Raw genomic sequence first — 24,865 nt, 5'->3', positions numbered from 1 at the left:
CTGTGGTTAGTATACTCATACTAACTGCACTATTTTGAAGGTAAATTGATATATAGTCTACTTATTGTTCATAGTATGATGTAGTTAGTTATGCCAAAAGTTCCCGGATGTCGTACTAAAATTCGCCAAAATATGAAGTATACACGCAGTACTAGGGACCATAATGCAATCCTTCGGGGAAAATGGGCGTGGCTTTAACGTTTTCAGATTTTGAAAAATGGGGGAAAATATGGCAGCCGGAAGTTCCAACGGGAGAGCGGGATACAAATGAACTGCCTTTAAATAATTATGACAAATGTTGGAGCATGAATAAGTATTGACCTTTTCAATAAGTTACCTTACAGTTATATGACTATTGTTGTTTCACTTGACAATCTTAAGACAAATGTCAAATAATGAACATTCATTACAGACGTCATTGTTTGTACAACATCATGGCTACAACATCACCTTTTACAGTGGAATTTTCTGCTGTGTGCGGCCTTAAACCATCTGTCTGACTTGTTGTTCACACAGGAGAGAGACGTGACTTATCGTGGATCCTCTGGGGGGGCTCAACAACCTCATGATGCTGATTGAGCAGAGAAGAGTCTCTCCACTTCGAAACACCAGCAGAGAACCACAGGGAATAAATCTCATTGCGTGCTCTGACTGTGGGAAAGTTGCACATCTTCATCAGAACTTTAAAATACACAGGAGAATACACCACAGGAGAGGAAACCTTATAGCTGTGATCGAATGTGAGAAGAGGTTTCCATATCTAGCCACCTGACTTCACACCAGAGGAGAACACACACAGGAGAGGACACCTATAGCTTGTGATTCAATGTGACCAAGAGATACTCTGATAAAAAGATATGCTGATCAAACATCAGAAAATGCATTACTGAAGAAGTTGTTTGCATGATATTCAATTGAAATAATGTCACAATGTAGAATGTTTTAAATTGAGGAGTATTTTAATGATGTCACAATGTAGAATGTTTTAAACATTGATAGTAGGAGTATTTTTAATGATGTCCACAATAAATGTTAACTTGGAGTATTTTAATGATGTGATCTACCTTATCCCTTGCCCTGTTTTCAATTGATTGGCAGCATGATATGGTATTAGCCTTCAGGGGAAAATCCAGGCTCTGAATTGAAAGAGTATTATTTAACAAAAAAGTGACTAACAAAAAAAGAACTATGTTACACTTACTGCGGTTGGTGACCCACCTTTTAGATCAAAATGATAGCACTTTCAATGTTAGTAGCTGTTTTCTACAGGTTGAAAAAGCTGCTTGTTTAAAAAAAAAGACATTCTAATTATGATAATTTGGTTGCAGATGTTTGTGTATATACACACATTGAAGCCAGTATAATAAATTTGTACTAATCAATTTATTAACAATCTTGGAGATCACTCCAGTATTTCTTGACAACATTCAAATGCTAATTGTCTATTCCACTACTGAAAGAAGCATAACTCAAATACCTCATATTTCAAAACATTCAGCCTGACAAAAGATACATGTTTTATTATTCCATGCCTCACCCTTAAGTGAAGTTATTGCCAATACATATTAACAAAGGGGTTACATTTGGTTTTGATATTTACAATTCATGGTAACAGTTAGTAAATCATATTATTTATGCAAACCAGCTGACCATTTTTGGTTACAATTATATTGACAATGTTGCCCTGCTTTATAGAATATCAGGGTTAATTCTCAGATGTGCTAACCAAATGCATGACATTGGGACTGGGCCCGATCAACAACATGGCCTATTTGAGTAACCCTGAAAAGAAGAGAGAGAAGTTAAAGGGAAGTTACTACGGATAATTTGCAGGAGTTGGTTGCTGATTCTTCAAGCGGTTGGTCAGTCAACAACTTTTGCGTTTAGCCAGTGCGTTTGCAATAGGATCATAATTTATATTGACTGCACGTTTTTCTGTATTGGAGACAATTTTTGGGGGGCTCGTTCCAAGGGGGACGAGAGTTCTAGAAGCTGAGTTGGTATTTTTAGGATTCGATTGAAAGAAAAAGGATTGTTTTAAAAAGAATACTATTGTATGATTATTATTTAGAAATATGTGTTTTTTCTTGTTTTTAATTTTGACAGCCAGTAGGGACACCATGTTTATAATTGTAGAAGCAATTGTAGTTGATTATGTGAAAATGGAAGTTGTTTTCTGTTGGGTTGAGCATGAGCAAACATGTTGCCAACAAAAAATATTAGGATATATTTGTTGTCTTAAGGAAGGTGTTACAGGCTTTGGGTTTTTCCATTTATGTTTTGAGGTTGGACTTCCAGCTCGTTAGCACGTAGGGTTCCACTAATTGGTTGGTCACCTCGTTAAGTCAGTATGTGTTCCACCTGTGCTGGCTTGTTCCCTCTTCGTTAGTGGGAAGGTGGTTTCCACCTGGAGGCTGGTCCAGGTTTCTAGTTAAGGAGTTCTGGCCCAGTGGCGTCCAGTTGTTGATAGATGTGGGAGAGTCCAACACTTTAGAGTTGCTCCACCTTTTTGGTTTGCTTCCTGTCTTTAAGGTTGGTGGGGTTTTTTCTTTTGTTTCCCTCCTTCTTGGGCAGATTTAGTGCGGTCTCATGGTGGGTGTCTTTAGGTCCCAGTTGTTATTAGTCAACGTTCAGTGGACACAGAGCAAAAACTGCAAACATTATGTTATAATAACTTTTATTGCCATCAAATGGTTGTTTATGCAACAGAATAGAGGGTTCTTAGAAACTATTGTGTCTGTGTGTTCTACTGAGGATGGGGCCTCTGGGAGATAACACTGACAGGAGATTTACAATGTCTTTTGGGTATTAAAACCTAAAGAGACCGCATTCCAGAGCAATGAGTTAATGGTTTCTGTTCTATATGGTACCAGGGAAGAGATGACCCCAGGGCCAGCGACCCCTGATCTCTACACCAAAGAGTACTTGTTTTTACGCATATACTTTCTGCTGAGAACTATAAGTATCTTTCATACAAATCTTAACCTTCTATACATCTGTGTTCGTTCATGTAGGTTGAAAGGACCTTTGTGAACTTTTGTTCTCGTTGGCTCTCAACGATCATCTGGGGTATTGGCGACCAGCCATCGATTAGCGTAGATCACTCAGTTGGATTCACTTTATATGTTGTGCGTTGTATTGACCCTTATTAATAAGTGAATAAGATTTATAAGAATAACTCTGACTTGTGTGATAAGTTTGTGCCTCATTTGGATAGGAAAGAAAATAAACCACATTTGGCAATGGGGGATGTGATCTTGACTATGGTGGACCGCTTGCTGACGACCTGGGTAATGACCTGGCTCCTGATGACCTGGGTAAATGACCTTGCTCCTGACAACCTGGGTTAAATGACCTGGCTCCTGGACGACCTGGGTAAATGGACCTGGCTTCCTGGACGAACCTGGGTAAGATGACCTGGGCTCCTGACTACCTGGGGAAAATGACCGGTCCTTGATGACCGGCGGTAAATGCGACTGGCTTCCTGACCAACCCTTGGCAAATTACCTGGGTAAATGACCTGGCTCCTGATGACCTGGCTGCTGACGACCTGAGTAAATTGACCTGGCTCCTAGAGGACCTGGGTAAATGACCTGGCTCCTGACGACCTGGGTAAATGACCTGGCTCCTGACGACCTGGGTGAAATTGACCTGGCTCCTGACGACCTAGGTAAATGACCTGGCTCCTTTGACGGACCTGTGGTAAATGACCTGGCTCCTGACATCTGGGTAAATGACCTGGCTGCCTGACGACCTGCGTAAATGACCTGGCTCCTGACGACCTGGGTAAATGACCTGGCTCCTGACGACTGGGTAAATGACCTGGCTTCCTGATGACCTGGGGAAACGACCTGGCCTCCTGACGACCTGGGTAAATGACCTGCTCCTGACTACCTGGAAATGACCTGGCTCTGAGGACCTGGGTATCTCTCTCAGGAAGATCACGTCAGTAACTCAACCCACTCAAGTGACACACCCCTCCTAGGGACGGCATGAAAGAGCACCAGTAAGCCAGTGACTCAGCCCCTGTAATAGGGTTAGAGGCAGAGAATCGCAGTGGAGAGAGGGGAACCGGCCAGGCAGAGACAGCAAGGGCGGTTCGTTGCTCCAGAGCCTTTCCGTTCACCTTCACACTCCTGGGCCAGACTACACTCAATCATATGACCTACTGAAGAGATAAGTCTTCAGTAAAGACTTAAAGGTTAAGACCGAGTCTGCGTCTCTCACATGGGACCAACGCTCTGGATAACATGAAAACAGCCTAACCAGCTCTGCGAGGGCAAGTAAAATGGTAAGAGTGAGGTTTTCTCTGATTTGTCTAGCAAGCTATCCAACGTTAGCCAGTTAGCTTGGGTGCTTTACTGTCATTGTGAGGTCAGAACGCTTGGATTGACCCTACTCCTCAGCCATATAGTATTTGTTTACAAACAGTGGCGTTATACGAGCTTATGTTTTGGTTTCTGGTCGGGGTAATACAGTTGAAACATTTGAGGCATTTATAAGTTATATTCTTCAAGAATCAATGGTTATATAGCAAATGGTTCTTTCTATAACTGCCAGTGTAGATTTCCTGTTGGGGTCAAATTGTTACAGCTGTTGATAAGTCATTGTATAATATTCTGGCAATTATTTTCATGCCATTACATTAAAGGCAAAATATTTTATTTTCTTAGCAAGGTGTTGCTCAAATAATGTTAGCTGCTAAATGCTAGTTAGCGGGCTAGCTAGCTTGCTAAATGTATTATTAAGAGTCAAACGTAGCTAGCTAATACTGCCTGGTACCAGTGCTGGTAGGCCTAGATAAGCATGTTTGTGCAGCGGTATCTTATCAGAGAGGAGTAAGCGAAGTATGAATATGTTGGGTAGCTAGCCGGCTACATGAAGTAAGAAAACAACATGTAATGTAACATCTAATTAGGGTCAACTGGAAACACTGACCAACACTTTGGTTCCTACCATGTCTTCTTCTCTGAGGTTTATTGTCAGACTACACTCATCAGGTGTATTGCTGCCACCTACTGTACYGGGTTGTAAAAAATATCCAAAACGCCAAAAGAATTTGGATTAGCAAATCATACTAATTATGTAAAATTAACACGAACCACTACCCTGAATTTCAAACAAAGATGGTACTATTCAGATCCCTACACAGGTTCAGGAACCAGGGAGGGGTGGAACGTCTTCATTCAGTACTCCCTGTAACATTTCGTCTGAAGTCCTGGAGATCCAGAAATCTATTTGCCGCCTTCACAATGATGTCTAGCTTCTTAGATGTTTTATTAGTTCATTATTAACTCAATTTATCACTGCTGCAGTGAGGGCAATGCAAACACAATTTTATTGTAGAAACTCCTACAAGCTAATGCGGAAACTGCTTGTTTTGGACGAAGGTTAATAATAATTTATTAATGCAATTTATCACTTGCTCTATAAACACAACAAAGTCCAACTTGTTCACTATTAGTGTGTTGGGATCCTTCTCCTGCATGGCTTCACTGCAGACTGTGGGACATGAACTACCTTCTCCTCTCTACTCCTTCAGCTATTTTCACTGCCGCCACATAGGACACCTGCTGGATGGGCCTGATCATCCTAGCTACTATGACATCCTTCATCCGTACAGGGCACTCCGGGAACTCGGGAACGTGATTCCCATCACAATTACAACATGCTTCATCTGACTACGACATATTTATTCCTTCGACAAACACTTGCCACATGTCCAAACTTTTTTACAATTGTAACACTGCAGCGGCTTCTGTATATCTCACTTACCCAGGTTTTACATAAGATGGGAGAACCACTTCACCAAACCACAGTAAAACCTTCCGTCTATCATTCATTTTAATCAACGTGCGTCTACCTGAAATGTTTAACCTAAACCACATAAAGCTTTCTCCTTTTGCGCTGTTGACACACAATCAGTATCATACCGCTCCTGGTCACTCGAACTGATTCCACTTTACCCAATTCATCCTTCACCATCTTTGAGACCGTTAACAGGTCACCCACAAAAACATCCTTGCTGATGATTCCCACTCCAACCCTAAACTGCTGTTAATTACCAACTTTAGCCCTTTTCACTCCACTGTTCTTCACCATCGTCCACTCAGTCTCAACAACTGTACTCACGCCAAGAGAATCCTATAGTACTTCCTCCATTGCTCCTCCAGTCATCGCCTGGACTCCCTCGCTCTGTGCTGTGAAAGATGTGAGAGTTTGTGTTCTCAAAGTAGCATCTATATTGTTCTCATTCCATCTATATTGTTCTCATTCCAGCACATCTGTTGCTTCACCAACTTGTTATCCCTTTCGTCTGCATTACTTGCTGTCATTTCCCTTCCTGATTTCCCTCTCTTGGATGTCTCCACCATGCTCCTACTCTGTCAGTAATTCCTCCCTGGTTTATTAATTGGTAGTCAAACAACAATATATTCAAGGTTCTGGACATTCTATTCCAAATCTAGAATTAGAATCGTCATTATGTTTCCATGATTTCAACAGTTCACCAGTTAACTAAGCCTATAATGTGGACACCAAGGATGTGGATACCAAGGAACTTGAAGCTTTCAACTGCTCCACTACAACCCCTTCGATGAGAATGGGGGCGTGCTCAGTGTTTAGTCCCAGGGTCCTTAGCTTAGTGATGAGCTTTGAGGGTACTATGGTGTTGAACGCTGAGCTGTAGTCGATGAATAGCATTCTCACATGGGTGTTCCTTTTGTTAGGTGGGAAAGTGCAGTGTGGAGTGCAATGAGAGATTGCATCATCTGTGGATCTGTTGGGGCGGTATGCATATTGGAGTGGGTCCAGGGTTTCTGGGATAATGGTGTTGATGTGAGCCACACACCAGCCTTCCAAAGCCACTTCATGGCTACAGACGTGAAGTGCTACGGTCGGTATGCCATTTTAGGCAGATTATCTTAGTGTTCTTGCACAGCGACTATGTTGTTCTGCTTGAAACATTGGGATACAGACTCAAGACAGGGGAAAATTCAGTGAAACCCTTCCAGTTGCAGCACATGCTTGATACACGACCGTGTAATCCGTTGGCCCTTGGCCTTGTGAATGTTAACCTGTTTAAAGTCTTACTCACATCGGACTGCGGAGAGCTGGATTCAGAAAGTCGTCCGGAACAGCTGATGCTGTCATGCATGTTCAGTGTTACTTTCCTCGAAGTGAGCATAGAAGTGATTTAGCTCGTCTGGTTAGGCTCGTGTCACTGGCAGCTATCGGCTTGCTTCCCTTTGTAGTCTTAATAGTTGCAAGCCTGCCACATCCGACGAGGGTTGTGAACGATGTTCAAGGTATGATTCAATCTCCCAGGTAGCAGTAATACGTTGAGAGATTTGCCACAAAGGGTTACCCCTCCCATAGGTGGCTCATTATTTGGATTCATTGCTGATCCTACCTGTAGCTCACTATGAAGGTCTAGTGATACAGGTTAAAGGCCCTGTTGGAGATTGTTGGTTGGTAGTGGAGTCAGAGAACAAGCAGGGTTGGACACGCCATGTTATTATCCCACACAGTCTCCGTGGTTCATATGAACCCCGTTCCTGGGAATTAATTTGATTACAAATCGTCCCAGTCTTTACCACAGAAGGGGTCCGTTTGTCCCATTTCCAAATAGGTTACCGAGCGCTTTGTCATTCCAGAGTCAGTTATTTAGTACTGTCCATATGTAGCTTGTTTTTGTCACAGAATGCTGAATAAGAGCAACATTTTACCTGAACTAACTATGCAGAGCATAGCGCATGTGGAATGATAGCTTCCCTCCAGGCCTGACGGCAACGCTCTCTATAGGCTTAAATTAAAGATACGGAAAATAGGATGCCAATATAGTCCCTATTATCCTCAGTAATTTTCCATCGAGATTGTCAGACCCCGGTGGCTGTCGTTGTGGATATACAAACAATAATTCTTCACCTCTTCCACACTGACTTTACGAATTCTAAATTACAATTTGCTTGTCTTTCATGATTTGGTCAGATATACTTGGGATTGTAGTGTCAGCGTTTGTTGCTGGTATGTCATGCCTAAGTTTGCTAATCTTGCCAATGGGAAAAATCATAAAAGTAGGTGGCTTGTGATGAATGAGCCATCTGAGTTCTAGTTAATTTTTCCCAAAATTGTATGTAAGTCTCCAAAGCTTTTTACTATCATTCTTTGTGTCATTATACATTTACATTTACATTTAATCATTTAGCAGACGCTGCTTATCCAGAGCGACTTACAAATTGGTGCATTCACCTTATATGATATCCAGTGGAACAGCCACTTACAATAGTGCATCTAAATCTTTTAAGGGGGGGGGGGGGCGGTCAGAAGCGTACTTTAGTCCTATCCTAGGTATTCCTTAAAGAGGTGGGGTTTCAGTGTCTCCGGAAGGTGGGGTATTGACTCCGCGTGCCTGGCGTCGTGAGGGAGTTTGTTCCACCATTGGGGGCCAGAGCAGCGACAGTATTTGACTGGGGCTGGCGGCGGAACTGTACTTCCTCAGTGGTAGGAGCGAGCAGCCAGAGGTGGATGAACGCAGTGCCCTAGTTTGTGGGTAGGCCTGATCAGAGCCTGAAAGGTACTGAGGTGCCGTTCCCCTCACAGCTCCGTAGGCAAGCACCATGTCTTGTAGCGGATGCGAGCTTCAACTGGAAAGCCAGTGGAGGGAGCGGAGGAGCGGGTGAAGTGAGAGAACTTGGGAGGTGAACACCAGACGGGCTGCGCGTTCTGGATGAGTTGTAAGGCGTTTAATGCACAGGCAGGAGCCCAGCCAACACGAGTTGCAGTAATCCAGACGGGAGATGACAAGTAGCCTGGATAGGACCTGCGCCGCTTCCTGTGTGAGGCAGGGTCGTACTCTGCGATGTTGTAGAGCCATGAACCCTACAGGAACGGGCCACCGCCTTGATGTTAGTTGAGAACGACAGGGTGTGTCCAGGATCACGCCAAGGTCTTAGCGCTCTGGGAGGAGGACACAATGGAGTTGTCAAACCGTGATGGCGAGATCATGGAACGGGCAGTCCTTCCCCGGAGAAGAGCAGCTCCGTCTTGCCGAGGTTCAGCTTTGAGGTGGTGATCCTCATCCACACTATATGTCTGCCAGACATGCAGAGATCGATTCGCCACCTGGTCATCAGAAGGGAAAAGGAGAAGATTAATTGTGTTCGTCGCATAGCAATGATAGGAGAGACCATGTGAGTTATGACAGAGCCAAGTGACTTGGTGTTATAGCGAGAACAGAGAGGCCAGAACAGAGCCCTGGGGACACCAGTGTGAGAACGCGTTGAGGAGACAGATTCTCGCCACGCCCACCTGGTAGGAGCGACCTGTCAGGTAGCGACGCAATCCAACGTGGGCCCGCCGGAGATGCCCAACTCGGAGAGGGTGAGAGGGATCTGATGTTCACAGTATCGAAGCAGCCGATTAGGTCTAGAAGGATGAGAGCAGAGGAGAGAGAGTTAGCTTAGCAGTGCGAGCGCCTCCGTGATACAGAGAAGAGCAGTCTCAGTTGAATGACTAGTCTTGAAACCGACTGATTTGGATCAAGAAGGTCATTCTGAGAGAGATAGCAGAGAGCTGGCAAGGACGGCACGTTCAAGAGTTTTGAGAGAAAAGAAAGAAAGGATACTGTCTGTTAGTTGTTGACATCGGAGGGATCGAGTGTAGGTTTCTTCAGAAGGGTGCAACTCTCGCTCTCTTGAAGACGGAAGGGACGTAGCCAGCGGTCAGGATGAGTTGATGAGCGAGGTGAGGTAAGGGAAGAAGTCTCCGGAAATAGTCTGGAGAAGAGAGGAGGGATAGGGTCAAGCGGGCAGGTTGTTTGGCGGCCGGCCGTCACAAGACGCGAGATTTCATCTGGAGAGAGAGGGGAGAAAGAGTCAGAGCACAGGTTAGGGCAGTGTGAGCAGAACCAGCGGTGCGTTTGACTTAGCAAACGAGATCGGATGTCGTCGACCTTCTTTTCAAAATGGTTGACGAAAGTCATCTGCAGAGGAGAGGAGGGGGAGGGGAGGAGGATTCAGGAGGGAGGAGAAGTGGCAAAGAGCTTCCTGGGTTAGAGGCAGATGCTTGGATTTAGAGTGTAGAAAGTGGCTTTGGCAGCAGAGACAGAGGAGAAATGTAGAGAGGAGGGAGTGAAAGGATGCCAGGTCCGCAGGAGGCGAGTTTTCCTCCATTTCCGCTCGGCTGCCCGGAGCCTGTTCTGTGAGCTCGCAATGAGTCGTCGAGCCACGGAGCGAGGGGAGGACGAGCCGGCCTGGAGGATAGGGGACATAGAGAGTCAAAGGATGCAGAAAGGAGGAGAGGAAGGTTGAGGAGGCAGAGTCAGGAGATAGGTTGGAGAAGGTTTGAGCAGAGGGAAGAGATGATAGGATGGAAGAGGAGAGAGTAGCGGGGAGAGAGAGCGGAGGTTGACGGCGCGATACCATCCGAGTAGGGCAGTGTGGAAGTGTTGATGAGAGCGAGAGGAAAAGGATACAAGGTAGTGGTCGGAGACTTGGAGGGGAGTTGCAATGAGGTTAGTGGAAGAACAGCATCTAGTAAAGATGAGGTCAAGCGTATTGCCTGCCTTGTGAGTAGGGGGGAAGGTGAGAGGGTAGGTCAAAAGAAGAGAGGAGTGAAAGAAGGAGGCAGAGAGGAATGAGTCAAAGGTAGACGTGGGGAGGTTAAAGTCGCCCAGAACTGTGAGAGTGAGCCGTCCTCAGGAAAGGAGCTATATCAAGGCATCAAGCTCATTGATGAACTCTCCGAGGGAACCTGGAGGGCGATAAATGATAAAGATGTTAAGCTTGAAAGGGCTGGTAACTGTGACAGCATGGAATTCAAAGGAGGCGATAGACAGATGGTAAGGGAGAAAGAGAGAATGACCACTTGGGAGAGATGAGGATCCCGGTGCCACCACCACGCTGACCAGAAGCTCTCGGGTGTGGAGAACACGTGCGGACGAAGAGAGAGCAGTAGAGTAGCAGTGTTATCTGTGGTGATCCATGTTTCCGTCAGTGCCAAGAAGTCGAGGACTGGAGGAAGCTAGCTGAGATGAACTCTGCCTTGTTGGCCACAGATCGGCAGTTCCAGAGGCTACCGGAGACCAGGAACTCCACGTGGGTCGTGCGCCGCTGGGACCACCAGGCTGGGTGGCCGCGCCACGCGGTGTGAGCGGTTGTATGGTCTGTGCAGAGAGGAGAGAACAGGGATAGACAAACACTAGTTGACAGGCTACTGAAGAGGCTACGCTAATGCAAAGATATTGGAATGACAAGGACTACACCTTCGAATGTTTCAGAAAGTTAAGCCTACGTTGCAAAAAAATCTTATTGACTAAGATGATTAAATGAAACAGTACTGCTGATGTAGGCTTAGCTAGCAGTGCCTGCGTTGTTGACTTTGTTTGAAAGCTGGCTAGCTAACCGAAATTACTCTAGACTCCACAGTAGTCTTAGATACAAAGAACAGCAAAGACAACTATGTAGCTAGCTAACACTACACTAATCAAGTCGTTCCGTTGTTCCGTTGAATGTAATAGTTTCTACAGTGCTGTATTCGGGTGGCTAGCTGGCTAGCTAGCAGTGTTGTATTACGTTAAGTTACGTTTAAAAGGGCGAAAAATAGACTGGCTAGCTAACCTAGAAAATCGCTAACCTAGAAGAAGCTAACTTAGAAAAGCTAACCTAGAAAACCGGAAATTACTCTAGACTTCCACAGTTATCTTAGATACAAGACAGCAAAGACAACTATGTAGCTAGCTAACACTACACTAATCAAGTCGTTCCGTTGAGTGTAATAGTTTCTACAGTGCTGCCTATTCGGTGGCTAGCTGGCTAGCTAGCAGTGTTGATTACGTTAAGTTACGTTAAAAGGGCGAAAAAAGCTGGCTAGCTAACCTAGAAAAATCGCTCTAGACTACACAATTATCTTGATACAAAGACGGCTATGTAGCTAGAAGGGTGGGGCATACCAAAGCAAAATAAAACAAACAAAGAACACACCAAACAATCTAAAATAAAAACTCAGAGAATAAAAAACATGCATATAAAATATACCAATGTAAAAAATTATTTTATAACAAATAAGTATCCAAAAAAATACACTAAACCAATTAAAAAAAAAAACTTCATAATAATCAAATAAAGGGAGAATATGTCTCTTGTATTAAAATAACAAACAACAAAAATAAAAATATATAAGATAATAATACCCGATGAACTATAAAACACAAAAAAGATACCTAGACAAAAGAAACCAATGAGCATTCAATTCCAAAAAACAAATAGCTAAATTAAAAATAATACGACTACAAACTATCGACATAAAGAATACAAAATACAAAGAAAAATACTAATTGAATATAGACCCACGAAAGACTATAATCACAAAAAAAAAAAAAAATAAATACAATAAATAAAAATCAAACTTAAAATACATAAAATACTGAAAAAAACCAATACAAAAAAATAACAAAACAAAAAAAACAGACACCTCAAAACAAAAACAACAAAAAACAAATAATAAAAATCCAAATCGTACATGATCAGACCAAACAAAAAACAAAAAAGTATAAAATCAAAATAATATCCATCAATAAAAAAATCTAAATAAAATATCTGACGAAACAAAAACAAAAAATAACAAAAAACTGAACACTATAAAAACCAAATATATGCATAATGTAATACAACAAGGAAATAAACACACAAAACCATATTAAACTAATAAAATCAAATCAGAAAAATACCACCAACGAATAATCTCTATAAAAAACAAATAAAAATATCAACACGATAAGCTAAAACAAATAGTACGTTTTAAAAATAAATAAATACAATCACACTCAAAAAATCAAACACAGTAAAATGCTCATAAGAAAATACATCAGTCAAAATACAAATACTAAATAAACAAAATATCAGAATCTAAAAACATAAATATAATCATAGAGAATTTTAATTATATAACTAAAGTAAATGACGTCGAACACCATACGAACAAACAAACAAAAAAAAATATAAAAAACATAAATAAAGAATTAATACGAACAAAAACCATCATATTAAATCGATAACATAATATAAAAATTACTATGGACTAAATCAAGCCCAAAGAAAATAAAGAATCTAAGACAAAAACACCATCGGTCCACTTCAATAACCTCCCAGAAAAAAACAATTCAACACAAAACATTTCGAGCAGATAAATAAGATAAGCTGATATTACCATTCTTATAAAAAGTAAAAGAATAAAAATAACAAGAAAAACAAATAATAATTAATAGTACCAAAGAAAATAAATTCCAAATATTTGAAATCAACCGATGGTTTATAAGTAAGAGAAATCAAAATAAAAATAACTTACACAAAAAAAAAGGTACATATATAAAAATCAAATAAAAACAATATAAATCTAAACAAGAAATATATACAAAACAACAGAATCCTATAAGAAAAATGGACATGCAAACATACAAAAAAAAAAAGATAACAGAAAAAAAATTATAAAATAATGAAAATAGACAAGAAGTAAAATAAATGCTTCACACTTCAAAAAAAAACAATATCACTTACAGAAAACTAATAACAACAAAAAATCAAAAATCCAAAACAAATAAAACCGATTGTATTGGAAATAAATGAAATTGTGATACAGCCTGTGAGCCGAAAGCGGAATGCGACCGGTTGTTGAATGCGAAGTTCTATTCGGTAGACGTTGCTAGCTGTTGGCTGGCAGCTGTTGGCTGTTGGCTTGGCTAGCAGTTATCCTACGTTAAGGACGACAATAGCTGGCTAGCTAGCCCGGTTAAATTCAAAGATAATCACTCTTAAAATCTACACGCTCTGAACCTACACAATTGTGGATACGAAGACAGCAAAGACAACTATGTAGCTAGCTAACACTACACCAATCAAGTCGTTCCGTTGAATGTAATAGTTTCTACAGTGCTGCTATTCGGTAGACGGTGGGCGTTTGCTAGCTGGCTAGCTGGCTAGCCGCTGGCCAGATAGCAGTGTTGACTACGTTAGGGCGACGAATTACGATAATTACGCAATTGTCTTTGATACAAAGACGGCTATGTAGCTAGCTAAGAAGAAATTGCTAAGATCAGACAAATCAAACCGTTGTACTATAATGAAATGTAATGAAAAGTTATACTACCTGCGGAGCGAAGTACGAAACAAATTTATCTTTGTTTCATTGTGTCGTTTTTCTTTTTTTTATTCAGTTTAGTCACATGATTTCTCAATTTGCAGGATGTTTGCCAATCGGTTGTACAGCCAGACTTATTTGCCTTTCCTTTTGCCTCATCCTTCTCAACCATACCATTTTTCAATTCCTCATCAATCCACTGGGATTTAACAGCTTTTACAGTCATTTTCTTAATGGGTGCATGTTTATTAGTAACTGGAATAAGCAATTTCATAAATGCGTGCAGCGTCTGATTGCTCCTCATTACACACCACAGAGCAGCAAATATTCTTTACATCATCAACATAGGAATCACCCGTTTTTATTAAATAATTGAGACACACAAATGACTTGAGGGAACCAGAGATCAAGATAGCCTAACCATAAGAAAAAAACTCTTCCTCCTCCCGCTGCTGCTGGCCTTCGTAAATTCTGACGTTATGCTCCTGAAGTTTCCAGTAATAGGCTACAACAGCAGTCGGCAACCTTTTCCATTTGTAGTGCCAATTTATCTGACCATTTCTACTGATCTGGTGCCAGTTATGATTTTCATATTCACATTTTACTGGAACAATTTCATTTAATTTGTAATAGTAATAATAATTATAATAGTCTTTATCTCAAAATCATTATCTGTGATTAATCTACATTCTATCTAAATGAAAATTATACAAATCTAAATAACTTTTATTGCCATTGCCAACTATGTAAAAATAGCCTACATAAAGCCAACAAATAAAAACAGCTAGAAAATATCCAGATAAAAATAAATCACATTGGCTGCTCATGGCCTGTCTACATAGTTGATACAATGTTTCATGTTCTATCACCTAGGTCGATCCGAAACTTGATTTAAAATATTCTGGGCCCTCAGTTTCCCGCGCCAGTGAGTTTGGGACAGACACAGCTGTAGGCTATTTGTGTAAGGGATAAGAAGTAATCAGGTATTTTATGACATTTCCACTGGATCAGAGCATAACATTTTTCTCTTTCATGTCAAGTGTTTACCAAGAGTGAGAGCTGGAAATATTTTACAAATACTTTGAGGAACTATTGTCATTCGCCAATTTGATTTTAGTAAGACTTTGTTTACTTGCTGTTTGAGGTGAAGAGAAAATTACTTTGAGAAGCTCCACAAATCATAAGTGGTGGTGTGTAAATACTATCAGACATCCCCAAATAGGTGCATCGCTCTCTGCATCGCTCTCTGCCCTTTGTGTTTGCTAAAACGCAATTTGGTTGCAGAAACTCCTCCAAGCTAATGCGGAAACCGCTAGTTATACCATATACCTACTATAGGACACATAACTTCACCTAACAACAACATAGACCTACAGAAAGGTGCCTATATTGGAGACCAAAAGTTGTCTGGCACACTGCTTAGGATTTCAACAACTTTAAAAACGTATTCTAGCATACAATCGTCGATGTTACTACTAATGTGAAAACAAGACTAAATATGACTTGTTGTTCACTTGACTGTCTTAAGACAAATGTCAAATAATGAACATTCATTACAGACGTCATTGTTTGTACAAGATAATGGCTACGCTGTTGGCATCACCTTTTTACAGTGGATTTTTGCTGTTGTGGGCCTTAAACCATCTGTATGACTTTTTGTTCACACAGGAGAGAGACGTGACTATCGTGGATCCTCTGGGGAGCCTCAACAACCTCATGATGCTGAAGAGGCAGAGAAGAGTCTCTCCACATCAAAACACCTCAAGAAACACCAGCAGAGACCCACAGAGAAGAAATCTCATTGCTGCTCTGACTGTGGGAAAGGTTGCACATCTTCATCAGAACTTAAAATACACCAGAGAACACACACAGGAGAGAAATCTTATAGCTGTGATCAATGTGGGAAGAGTTTTACTATATCTAGCTCTCTGACTTCACACCAGAGAACACACACAGGAGAGAAACCTCATAGCTGTAATCAATGTGACYAGAGATACTCTAGTAAAAGATCTCTGATCAAACATCAGAAAATACATGAAGGAGTTGTTTCATGATATCAATGAAATAATGTCACAATGTAGAATGTTTTAACATTGTAGTAGGAGTAGTTTAATGATGTCACAATGTAGAATGTTTTAACATTGTAGTAGGAGTATTTTAAAAATGTCACAATGTAGAATGTTTTAACATTGTAGTAGGAGTATTTTAATGTCACAATGTAGAATGTTTTAACATTGTAGTAGGAGTATTTTAATGAGGTCACAATGTAGAATGTTTTAACATTGTAGTAGGAGTATTTTAATTATGTTCTACCTTATCGTTTGCCCTGTTCAATTGATTGCAGCATGATATGGATATTAGCCTCAGGGGAAAATCCAGGCTCTGACTTGAAAGAGTATTATTTAACAAAAAGTGACTAACAAAAAACACTTACTGCGTTGGTGACCCACTTTAATCAAAATGCAACACTTCAAAATGTAGCTAGCTGTTTTCTACAAGTTGAAAAAGCAGCTTGTTTAAAAAAATACATGTAATATGATGTATATACACACATGAAAGCAGTATAATGAATTGGTCTATAATCAATGTTATTAACAATCTGACATCACTCCAGGATTTCTTGACAACATTCAAATGCTAATTGTCTTCATTCCACTACTGAAGAAGCATGACTCAAATCACCTACTCAAATTTCAAACATTCAGCCTGACAAAATATGTTTTATTATTCCATGCCTCGCCCTTAAATGAAGTATTGCCAATACATATTAACAAAGGGGTGAACATTTGGTTTTGATTTTCATATTTACAATTTATGTAGCATTTAGTAATCATAATTATTTATGCAACCAGCTGACCATTTTCGGGTACAATTATATTGACAATGTTGCCCTGCTTTTAGAATATTAGGATTCATTCTCAGATGTGCCAACCCAAATGCATGACATTGGGGACTGGGCCCGATCCAACAACATGCCTATCGAGTGAACCCTGAAAAGGGAGAGAGAAGTGAGGTGGAAAGTTACTACGGATATTGCAGGAGTTGGTTGCTGATTGTCTCAAGGGTGGGCAGTCAACAAGTTTTGCGTTTAGCCAGTGATTTGCCATGGATCACAATTTATTTTGACTGCATGTTTTTCCGTATTGGAGACTAGTTTTTTTTGGGCTCGTTCCAAGGGGACGAGAGTTCTAGAAGCTAGTGAGTTTTAGGAAGAGGAGAGTTCTAGAAGCTAGTAGGTTTTAGGATTCTATTGAAAGAAAAAGGATTTTAAAAATAATACGATTGTATATTATTATTTAGAAATATGTGTTTTTTCTTGTTTTTATTTGTTGACAGCCAGTAGACACTGTTTATATTGTAGAAGCATTGTAGTTGATTATGTGAAATGGAAGTTGTTTTCTGTTGGTGGTGAGCAAACTTTTCCAATAAAAATATAGGATATATTTGTCTTAAGGGGGAAGGTGTTACAAGCTTTGGTTTTTCCATTTATGTTTTGAGGTTGGACTTTAGCACGTGTTGGTTTTTCCATTTATGTTTTGAGGTTGGACTTTAGCACGTGTAGCTCGTTAGCACGTGTAGCTCGTTAGCACGTATAGCTCGTTAGCAAGTATAGCTCGTTAGCAAGTATAGCTCGTTAGCAAGTATAGCTCGTTAGCAAGTATAGCTCATTAGCAAGTATAGCTCGTTAGCACGTAGGACGCACTGATTGGTGTCACCTCGTTAGTCAGTATGTGTTACACCTGTGCTGGCTTGTCCAGCTCGTTAGTGGGAAGGTGTTTCACCTGAGCTGGTCCAGGTTCTATTTAAGAGTGTCTGGCCCAGTGCTCCAGTTGTCTGATAGATGTGGAGAGTCAACACCTTTAGTTGCTCCACTTCCTGTCTTTTGGTGTGGGTTTTTCTTTTGTTGGCATTTCCTTAGGGTGCTCATTAGTCTTTCAGTTGTTAGTCTTCTGTTTGTTGTGTACTAAATATTTCTGTTTATTTTCATTTTTTTTAATTTGTGTCAGACAGTGCTGAAAGTCTACATCAGCTACATCCGATCCCTCTTTGAATACACCCTACCAGCCTGGATAACAGCTTCACCACAGCAGATCAATCGGCTACAGATAAACCAAAACATGGCAACAAAAATGGCTTACAAGATACATCAGCAATCACTATGTTAACAGCATATCTGGACTGACATCAATCAGCAATAGACAGTCAACCATTGGCCAGAAGTTCATTAACAGAGCCACTCACAACCCATCACTGAAGGAAGGTGTGGGACAGGCCAAATGGACCACAGATACACCCATGTCCGTAATGCTGAAACTGACGTAGAAGAGAGGAAAGGGGAAAAGGAGGGGGAGAGATAAAATAAAATACAAAAAATTGGGTGTGTATGAAAGTGTAGATATATGTGAATATCCTTAGCACCCCCACCCCTCTCCCCCTGCACAGTTGTGAGCTATAATTTTAATGATGTTTTTTCATCCTCTTATGTTTGTATTAAATATTTGTTTATTTTCAATGTTTTTTCCTGAGAAGACATTGTGTTGCATCCATGTCTGAAATATACTGTATAAATAAAGCTTGATTTGATTTGAACATATTGCAAAACAAATGAACCCAATGACTGACCTATCAACAGACTCTTGCAAAACCAATGAACAAATATGTGCCAAAGCAACACATAATTTGGTCCATCTTAGTGTAAATTCAGTAAATCTTCCACTATGGTATGTATGTTTAGTATCACTTTTCAACCAACCCAGTCCATTTGTTGAAGATGAAATTTTTTGAAATCAACAATATGTTAAAGGATTCAACTACTAAAAACTGAAACTATCACATGGATCAACCAGATCAATCCCACTTTTCCAGCCTGCTGAAGGCGTGGTGGAGTGGTAAACGCCACCCCCGGCTCTACCAGGGGCTTGAGGTGGTCTCCCACAGCTCTGCTGGTTGAGTGGTAAACGCCACCCTCGGCTCTACCAGGGGCTTTAGGTGGTTTCCCACAGCTCTGTGGTGGAGTGGTAAACCACCCCCGGCTCTACCAGGGGCTTGAGGTGGTCTCCCACAGCTCTGCTGGTGGAGGTAAACACCACCCCCGGCTCTACCAGGGGCTGAGGTGGTCTCCCACAGCCTTGCTGGATGGAGCGGGTAAACACCACCCCCGGCTCTACCAGGGGCTTGAGGTGGTCTCCCACAGCTCTGCTGGTGGAGCGGTAAACACCACCCCCGGCTCTACCAGGGGCTTGAGGTGGTCTCACACAGCTCTGCTGGTGGAGCGGTAAACACCACCCCCGGCTCTACCAGGGGCTTGAGGTGGTCTCCCACAGCTCTGCTGGTGGAGCGGTAAACACCAACCCCGGCTCTACCAGGGGCTTGAGGTTGTCTCCCACAGCTCTGCAGCCTTGCCGTTCCATTTCTTGCAACACAGAAATAAATATATAATATAATATATTTAGTCATATTATATAAAACACTCAAATTAATGGATATGGAGCATCTATGGCCTCAGTTGCACCTAAATGTGACTTCTGTCATCTGATCACTAAGCTCCATTAGGTTCAGATCTAACAGGATGGGCCTTTGACATTTAAAATGGTTATGGTAGGGGTTAGGGTTGCGGTTAGGGATGTCCCAAGGATCCCGGATAGCATTGACCATTGTGCATTATTCTGTCTCTTTTACATAGCAGGTGATGGGTTCTGACTTCTGAACTTGAAAATATGAAATATCCTTATTATGTGAAATTGAATGAAACAATGTATGTTGATGCTAATATGATGTACAATATTCCATGATGTTTCTATATGATAACAATAGCGTAATATATTTATATGCCATATAGTATTTTTTTAACAGTTTCACTAATTAATTTTTATTAACTTAATCATTATGACACACCCCTCACTATTGTCATTGGTTGCACTAATTGCACTGTTTGTCTACATAACCTGGTTCAAGTATTCATGACATCACCCTGAAGAAGGCACAGTGATGCCGAAATGTTGGTAAAAACCCATTAAATTGCTGGGATGGAGTGTGTGACTTTCTTTATTTTGATAGTTTATTCGCTGTTAGTCAGCACCTCTACACACACATTTTTTCTGGGTGTGCGCCAGCTCATGTTTTTTAAGGGTAGGTAACAACACATCCACCACGCTGATCCTCAACACAGGGGCCCTTCAGGGGTGCGTGCTCAGCCCCCTCCTGTACTCCCTGTTCACTCATGATTGCACGGCCAGGCATGACTCCAACACCATCATTAAGTTTGCCGATGCCACAACAGTGGTAGGCCTGATCACCAACAATGAGGAGACAGCCTATATGGAGGAGGTATGGCTGTGTGGTGCCAGGAAAACAACCTCTCCCTCAACGTGATCAAGACAAAGAAGATGATTGTGGACTACAGGAAAAGAAGACCGAGCACACCCACATTCTCATCGACGGGGCTGTAGTGGAGCAGGTTGAGAGCTTCAAGTACCTTGGTGTCCACATCACTAACAAACTATCATGGTCCAAGCACACCAAAACAGTCATGAAGAGGGCACGACAAAACCTATTCCCCCTCAGGAGACTGAAAAGATTTAGCATGGGTCCTCAGATCCTCAAAAGGTTCTACAACTGCACCATCGAGAGCATCCTGACTGGTTGCATACCTGCCTGGTATGGCAACTGATCTGCCTCCGACCACAAGGCACTACAGAGGGTAGTTCGTACAGCCCAGTACATCACTTGGGCCAAGCTTCCTGCAATCCAGGACCTCGATACCAGGCGGTGTCAGAGGAAGCCCGCCCCCCACTCTCTGTTATCATCTATGCATAGCCACTTTAATAACTCTACCTACATGTACCTCAATTACCTCGACTAACTGGTGCCCCCGCACATTGACTCTGTACCAGTACCCCCTGTATATAGTCTCCACATTGACTCTGTACCGGTACCCCCTGTATATAGTCTCCACATTGACTCTACAGCAGCTGACTGCACAGTTCAACGTCAGTTCACCGTCTCACCTCATACTGTATTGGAGCAGTAGCAGCTGACTGCCCAGTTCAACGTCAGTTCACCGTCTCACCTCATACTGTATTGGAGCAGCAGCAGCTGACTGCCCAGTTCAACGTCAGTTCACCGTCTCACCTCATACTGTATTGGAGCAGCAGCAGCTGACGCCCGCTTCAACATCCAGTTCCCGTTCACCTCATACTGTATTGGAGCAGCAGCAGCTGACTGCCCGGTTCAACATCAGTTCACCGTCTCACCTCATACTGTATTGGAGCAGCAGCAGCTGACTGCCCAGTTCAACGTCTCACCTCATACTGTATTGGAGCAGCAGCAGCTGACTGCCCGGTTCAACACAGTTCACCGTCTCACCTCATACTGTATTGGAGCAGCAGCAGCTGACTCCCGGTTCAACCATCAGTTTCACCGTCTCAGCTCACACTATATTGGAGCAGCAGCACTGACTGCCAGGTCAACATCAGTTCACAGTCTCACCTCATACTGTATTGGGCAGCAGCAAGCTGACTGCCCAGTTCAACGCCAGTTCACCGTCTCACCTCATCCTATATTGGAGCAGCAGCAGCTGACTGCCCAGTTCAACATCAGTTCACCGTCTCAGCTCACACTATATTGGAGCAGCAGCAGCTGACTGCCGGTCAACATCAGTTCACAGTCCACCTCATACTGTATTGGAGCAGCAGCAGCTGACTGCCCAGTTCAACGCCAGTTCACCGTCTACCTCATCCTATTGGAGCAGCAGCAGCTGACTGCCCAGTTCAACATCAGTTCACCTTCTCACCTCATACTGTATTGGAGCAGCAGCAGCTGACTCCTGGTTCAACATCAGTTCACCGTCCACCTCATACTTTATTGGAGCAGCAGCAGCTGACTGCCCGGTTCAACATCAGTTCACCGTCTCAACCCATACGTATTGGAGCAGCAGCAGCTGACTGCCCAGTTCAACGTCAGTTCACCGTCTCACCTCATACTGTATTGGAGCAGCAGCAGCTGACTTGATCGAGGAACCTCCGTTGTTGCTGGACTTCTTCCGGGAACTTCGCAATTACAACTGAAAACGATGGTTACAAGTTTGGATGCGACAACAGTTCAAAAGGTTAAGTTGGGTTGATGTTTGGCTCTGAATATGTCTCGAAATAATTTCTATAATAATAATATAACATAATAATAATGAATAACGAAGACAATGATGGTTTTCTGTGAATATCTTCCATAACGTTACTATAGTTAATTACCGTAGATATTAGAAAGTCGGGTTTGACCGTCGGCGTTGTATGAGCTAGAGTACAGTACCGTTATCTAGCTAGCTAACGTTATGTCCTAACTAGGCAGAACTAGGTTTGGATTATTTCCCTGAACTATATTCTTTCCCATATATTGTAAATCGTTTCCATAAAGCCAACATGGCTTTACACTCATTAACGTAAGTTTCCAATCTAGAGCAGTTCTCACTTTTGTGAGAATGAACTAGCTAACGTTAATCAACTAACTTACTAACTAAGGACGGTGACCTGTCCAGACGAGATGTTACAACGAACTGAATCGTCAATGGAGGTCTTCCTCTTTATATAGCCTGCTACAGCATGCAATACTATTAACTCACAAGGGGGCATAACGTTACATGGACAATACTATCCCATTTTGGACACGTTACATGGACAATACTATCCCATTTTGGAAACGTTACATGTACAATAATATCCCATTTTGGAAACATTACATGTACAATACTATCCCATTTTGGAAACGTTACATGTACAATACTGTCCCATTTTGGAAGCGTTACATGTCCGCCCCCTTGTGGAGGGAAATTAATAGCTTAGATGGTAGCTGTAGATGGGATTCAAATGCATAATGGTATTAATACAGTTTCTAGACTACCTCTTTTGTATAAATGCCCTTCAGAATCCAAACACAGTATTGCCACGCAGCAAAATGTTGCGTATAATCTTTCAAGTCAGCCTGATAAAATATTAAACAATTTGTGTACAAAGATATCTTGAAATGTGATATTAGGCCTGTATGGCAGTACTGTTACTGTATGGCAGTACTGTATGGGCTAGTGCTTTCTCCAATATATTCTTCTATTTTGCATTAAATTGTATGTCGATGCCATTTATCTTTCAATATTTATTTAATATATATAAATATATATATTGATACTTGTAAGACTATTCTTTGACACATTTTCTCTTCCTTTGAAATTCTTATAGGACAGAACATGGACACAATGCAATTGGGATCAAGAAGAAGGTACAGATATGTTGTAGGACAGCTGCATTTGAAGTGTACATTTAACCTACATAGCAGTCAATACAAACTGACATCTATTAGCATACAAATGTGTGCAAATTATCTTTTCAGATCTTCTCATAAATGAATCAAGTCCATGTAATGGATATAGACAAAAATATAATTCAAGGACTCTCAGAGATAGAGAGGCAAGGCAGGGGTGAGGACATCATCCTGCTATTTTGACAGCCCCTGAAGGACAATACAGAAGAGGTATTTGCTGTTATTCCTTCCCTTTCTCTAATATATTTTGTAATGAAATTAGCAAGTGTAGTAAGATCATTGCTTTACTTTACTAAGACTGGAGACCACAGCAGCGATTCTGCTCTTGCCCTACCTCTTCAATGAGGACCCGAGTGGCCTTTATGTCCGTGACATGGTATGCCTATGCACCAATCATCTGTTTCTTCCTAAACATAGGTGTGCATGCTTATATAAAACTACAGCTGAACATTTGTTATGTTCTTTGTTAATTGTATGTGTATTAATCTTTWCTTACTTTTGTTGACACAGATTTCACCGCTCTTCACTCCTTTACTGCACATCGGTGGAAATCCATTTCACCATGAGAGTGAAATCCCGCTGGCCTTTGATGGGGAGAACATCCACGCCCTCGAGGACGTCCACATGGGACTTGAGGCTCTTCTACGGCTGTATTTTTTATTTTCCCTTAAATTTCCCCAAAATGTCAGAAAAACACTTATGTTGTTAAGTTACTGTGTTCTGGGGAGAAGAGAAGTTGGGGTGAAGTTACCAGGGCCGGTCATAAAGATGGCAAACTTCCTAACATAACTAAATAGATACGATATACACACTAAAGCTGAAAAATCTGTATTTAGCATCAAGTCTACAATATTGTTAGTTTACCTATGATTCATTTTTAATGTATGTTATTTTTATTGTACATCATTATTTACATTTTTTTTTAAATGTCATGAAAAGCACTATACAAAGTAAATGTATTATGGTGACATGTCTGCAGAAATGTTGCAATTTTGTAATGTGTTTTATTTGGTAAATTGTTTGGTAAATATTAATTCACATTTGTGGTGCCACTAAATAAACAATGAATTATTTAAATCAATATTGTCAATATTGTTATTATTAAAATATGTTTTTATAATGGAGGGAGGGTGGACAGGGAGTTAAAAAATGAACCCCAAAAGGTTCTTCGAGGAACCATGATAAGGGGTTCTTCAAAGAACTTATAGAGGTTCCCACAAAAGGTTCTTCAAATAACTTTTAGCAGTTCCCCCACAGTTTCCATTTGAAGAACCCCTAAAGGATACTCCAGGAACCTTTACTTTTTAGAGTGTATATTGATAAAACTCACCTTGTCCGAGAGACATTTATATAGTTATACACAGCCAAATTTGTGATGACTATTTTGGGGCGAAATAGCGGCCACAACAAACAGACCTGATATGGC

The 24,865-nt window shown here is 41.4% G+C and overlaps 1 protein-coding gene across 5 annotated transcripts in view; it reads left to right on the top strand.

Annotated features, from left to right (window-relative positions):
• LOC139022732 (zinc finger protein 22-like) overlaps positions 1–24,149 on the top strand; it is a 24,970-nt gene extending 821 nt beyond the window's left edge. For 2 of the 5 annotated variants that reach the window (XM_070433843.1, XM_070433842.1), the window contains exons 2-3: positions 15,802–15,957; positions 23,950–24,149. In XM_070433843.1, the coding sequence (XP_070289944.1) occupies positions 15,802–15,957; positions 23,950–24,005 (212 nt within the window). In that variant the 3' untranslated portion in view covers positions 24,006–24,149. Of the gene's footprint in view, positions 1–15,801; positions 17,399–18,140; positions 18,481–23,949 lie in introns of those variants that run through there. The other 3 variants (XR_011473782.1, XR_011473783.1, XM_070433841.1) reach the window with 3 other exon arrangements.
• Positions 24,150–24,865: the final 716 nt, after the last annotated feature.

This window comes from Salvelinus sp. IW2-2015, linkage group LG21 (assembly GCF_002910315.2).
Source record: "Salvelinus sp. IW2-2015 linkage group LG21, ASM291031v2, whole genome shotgun sequence".
Classification (NCBI taxonomy): Eukaryota; Metazoa; Chordata; class Actinopteri; order Salmoniformes; family Salmonidae; genus Salvelinus; species Salvelinus sp. IW2-2015.
The sequence above is the reverse complement of the archived record's forward strand: the minus strand, read 5'-3'. Positions and strand labels throughout refer to the sequence as shown.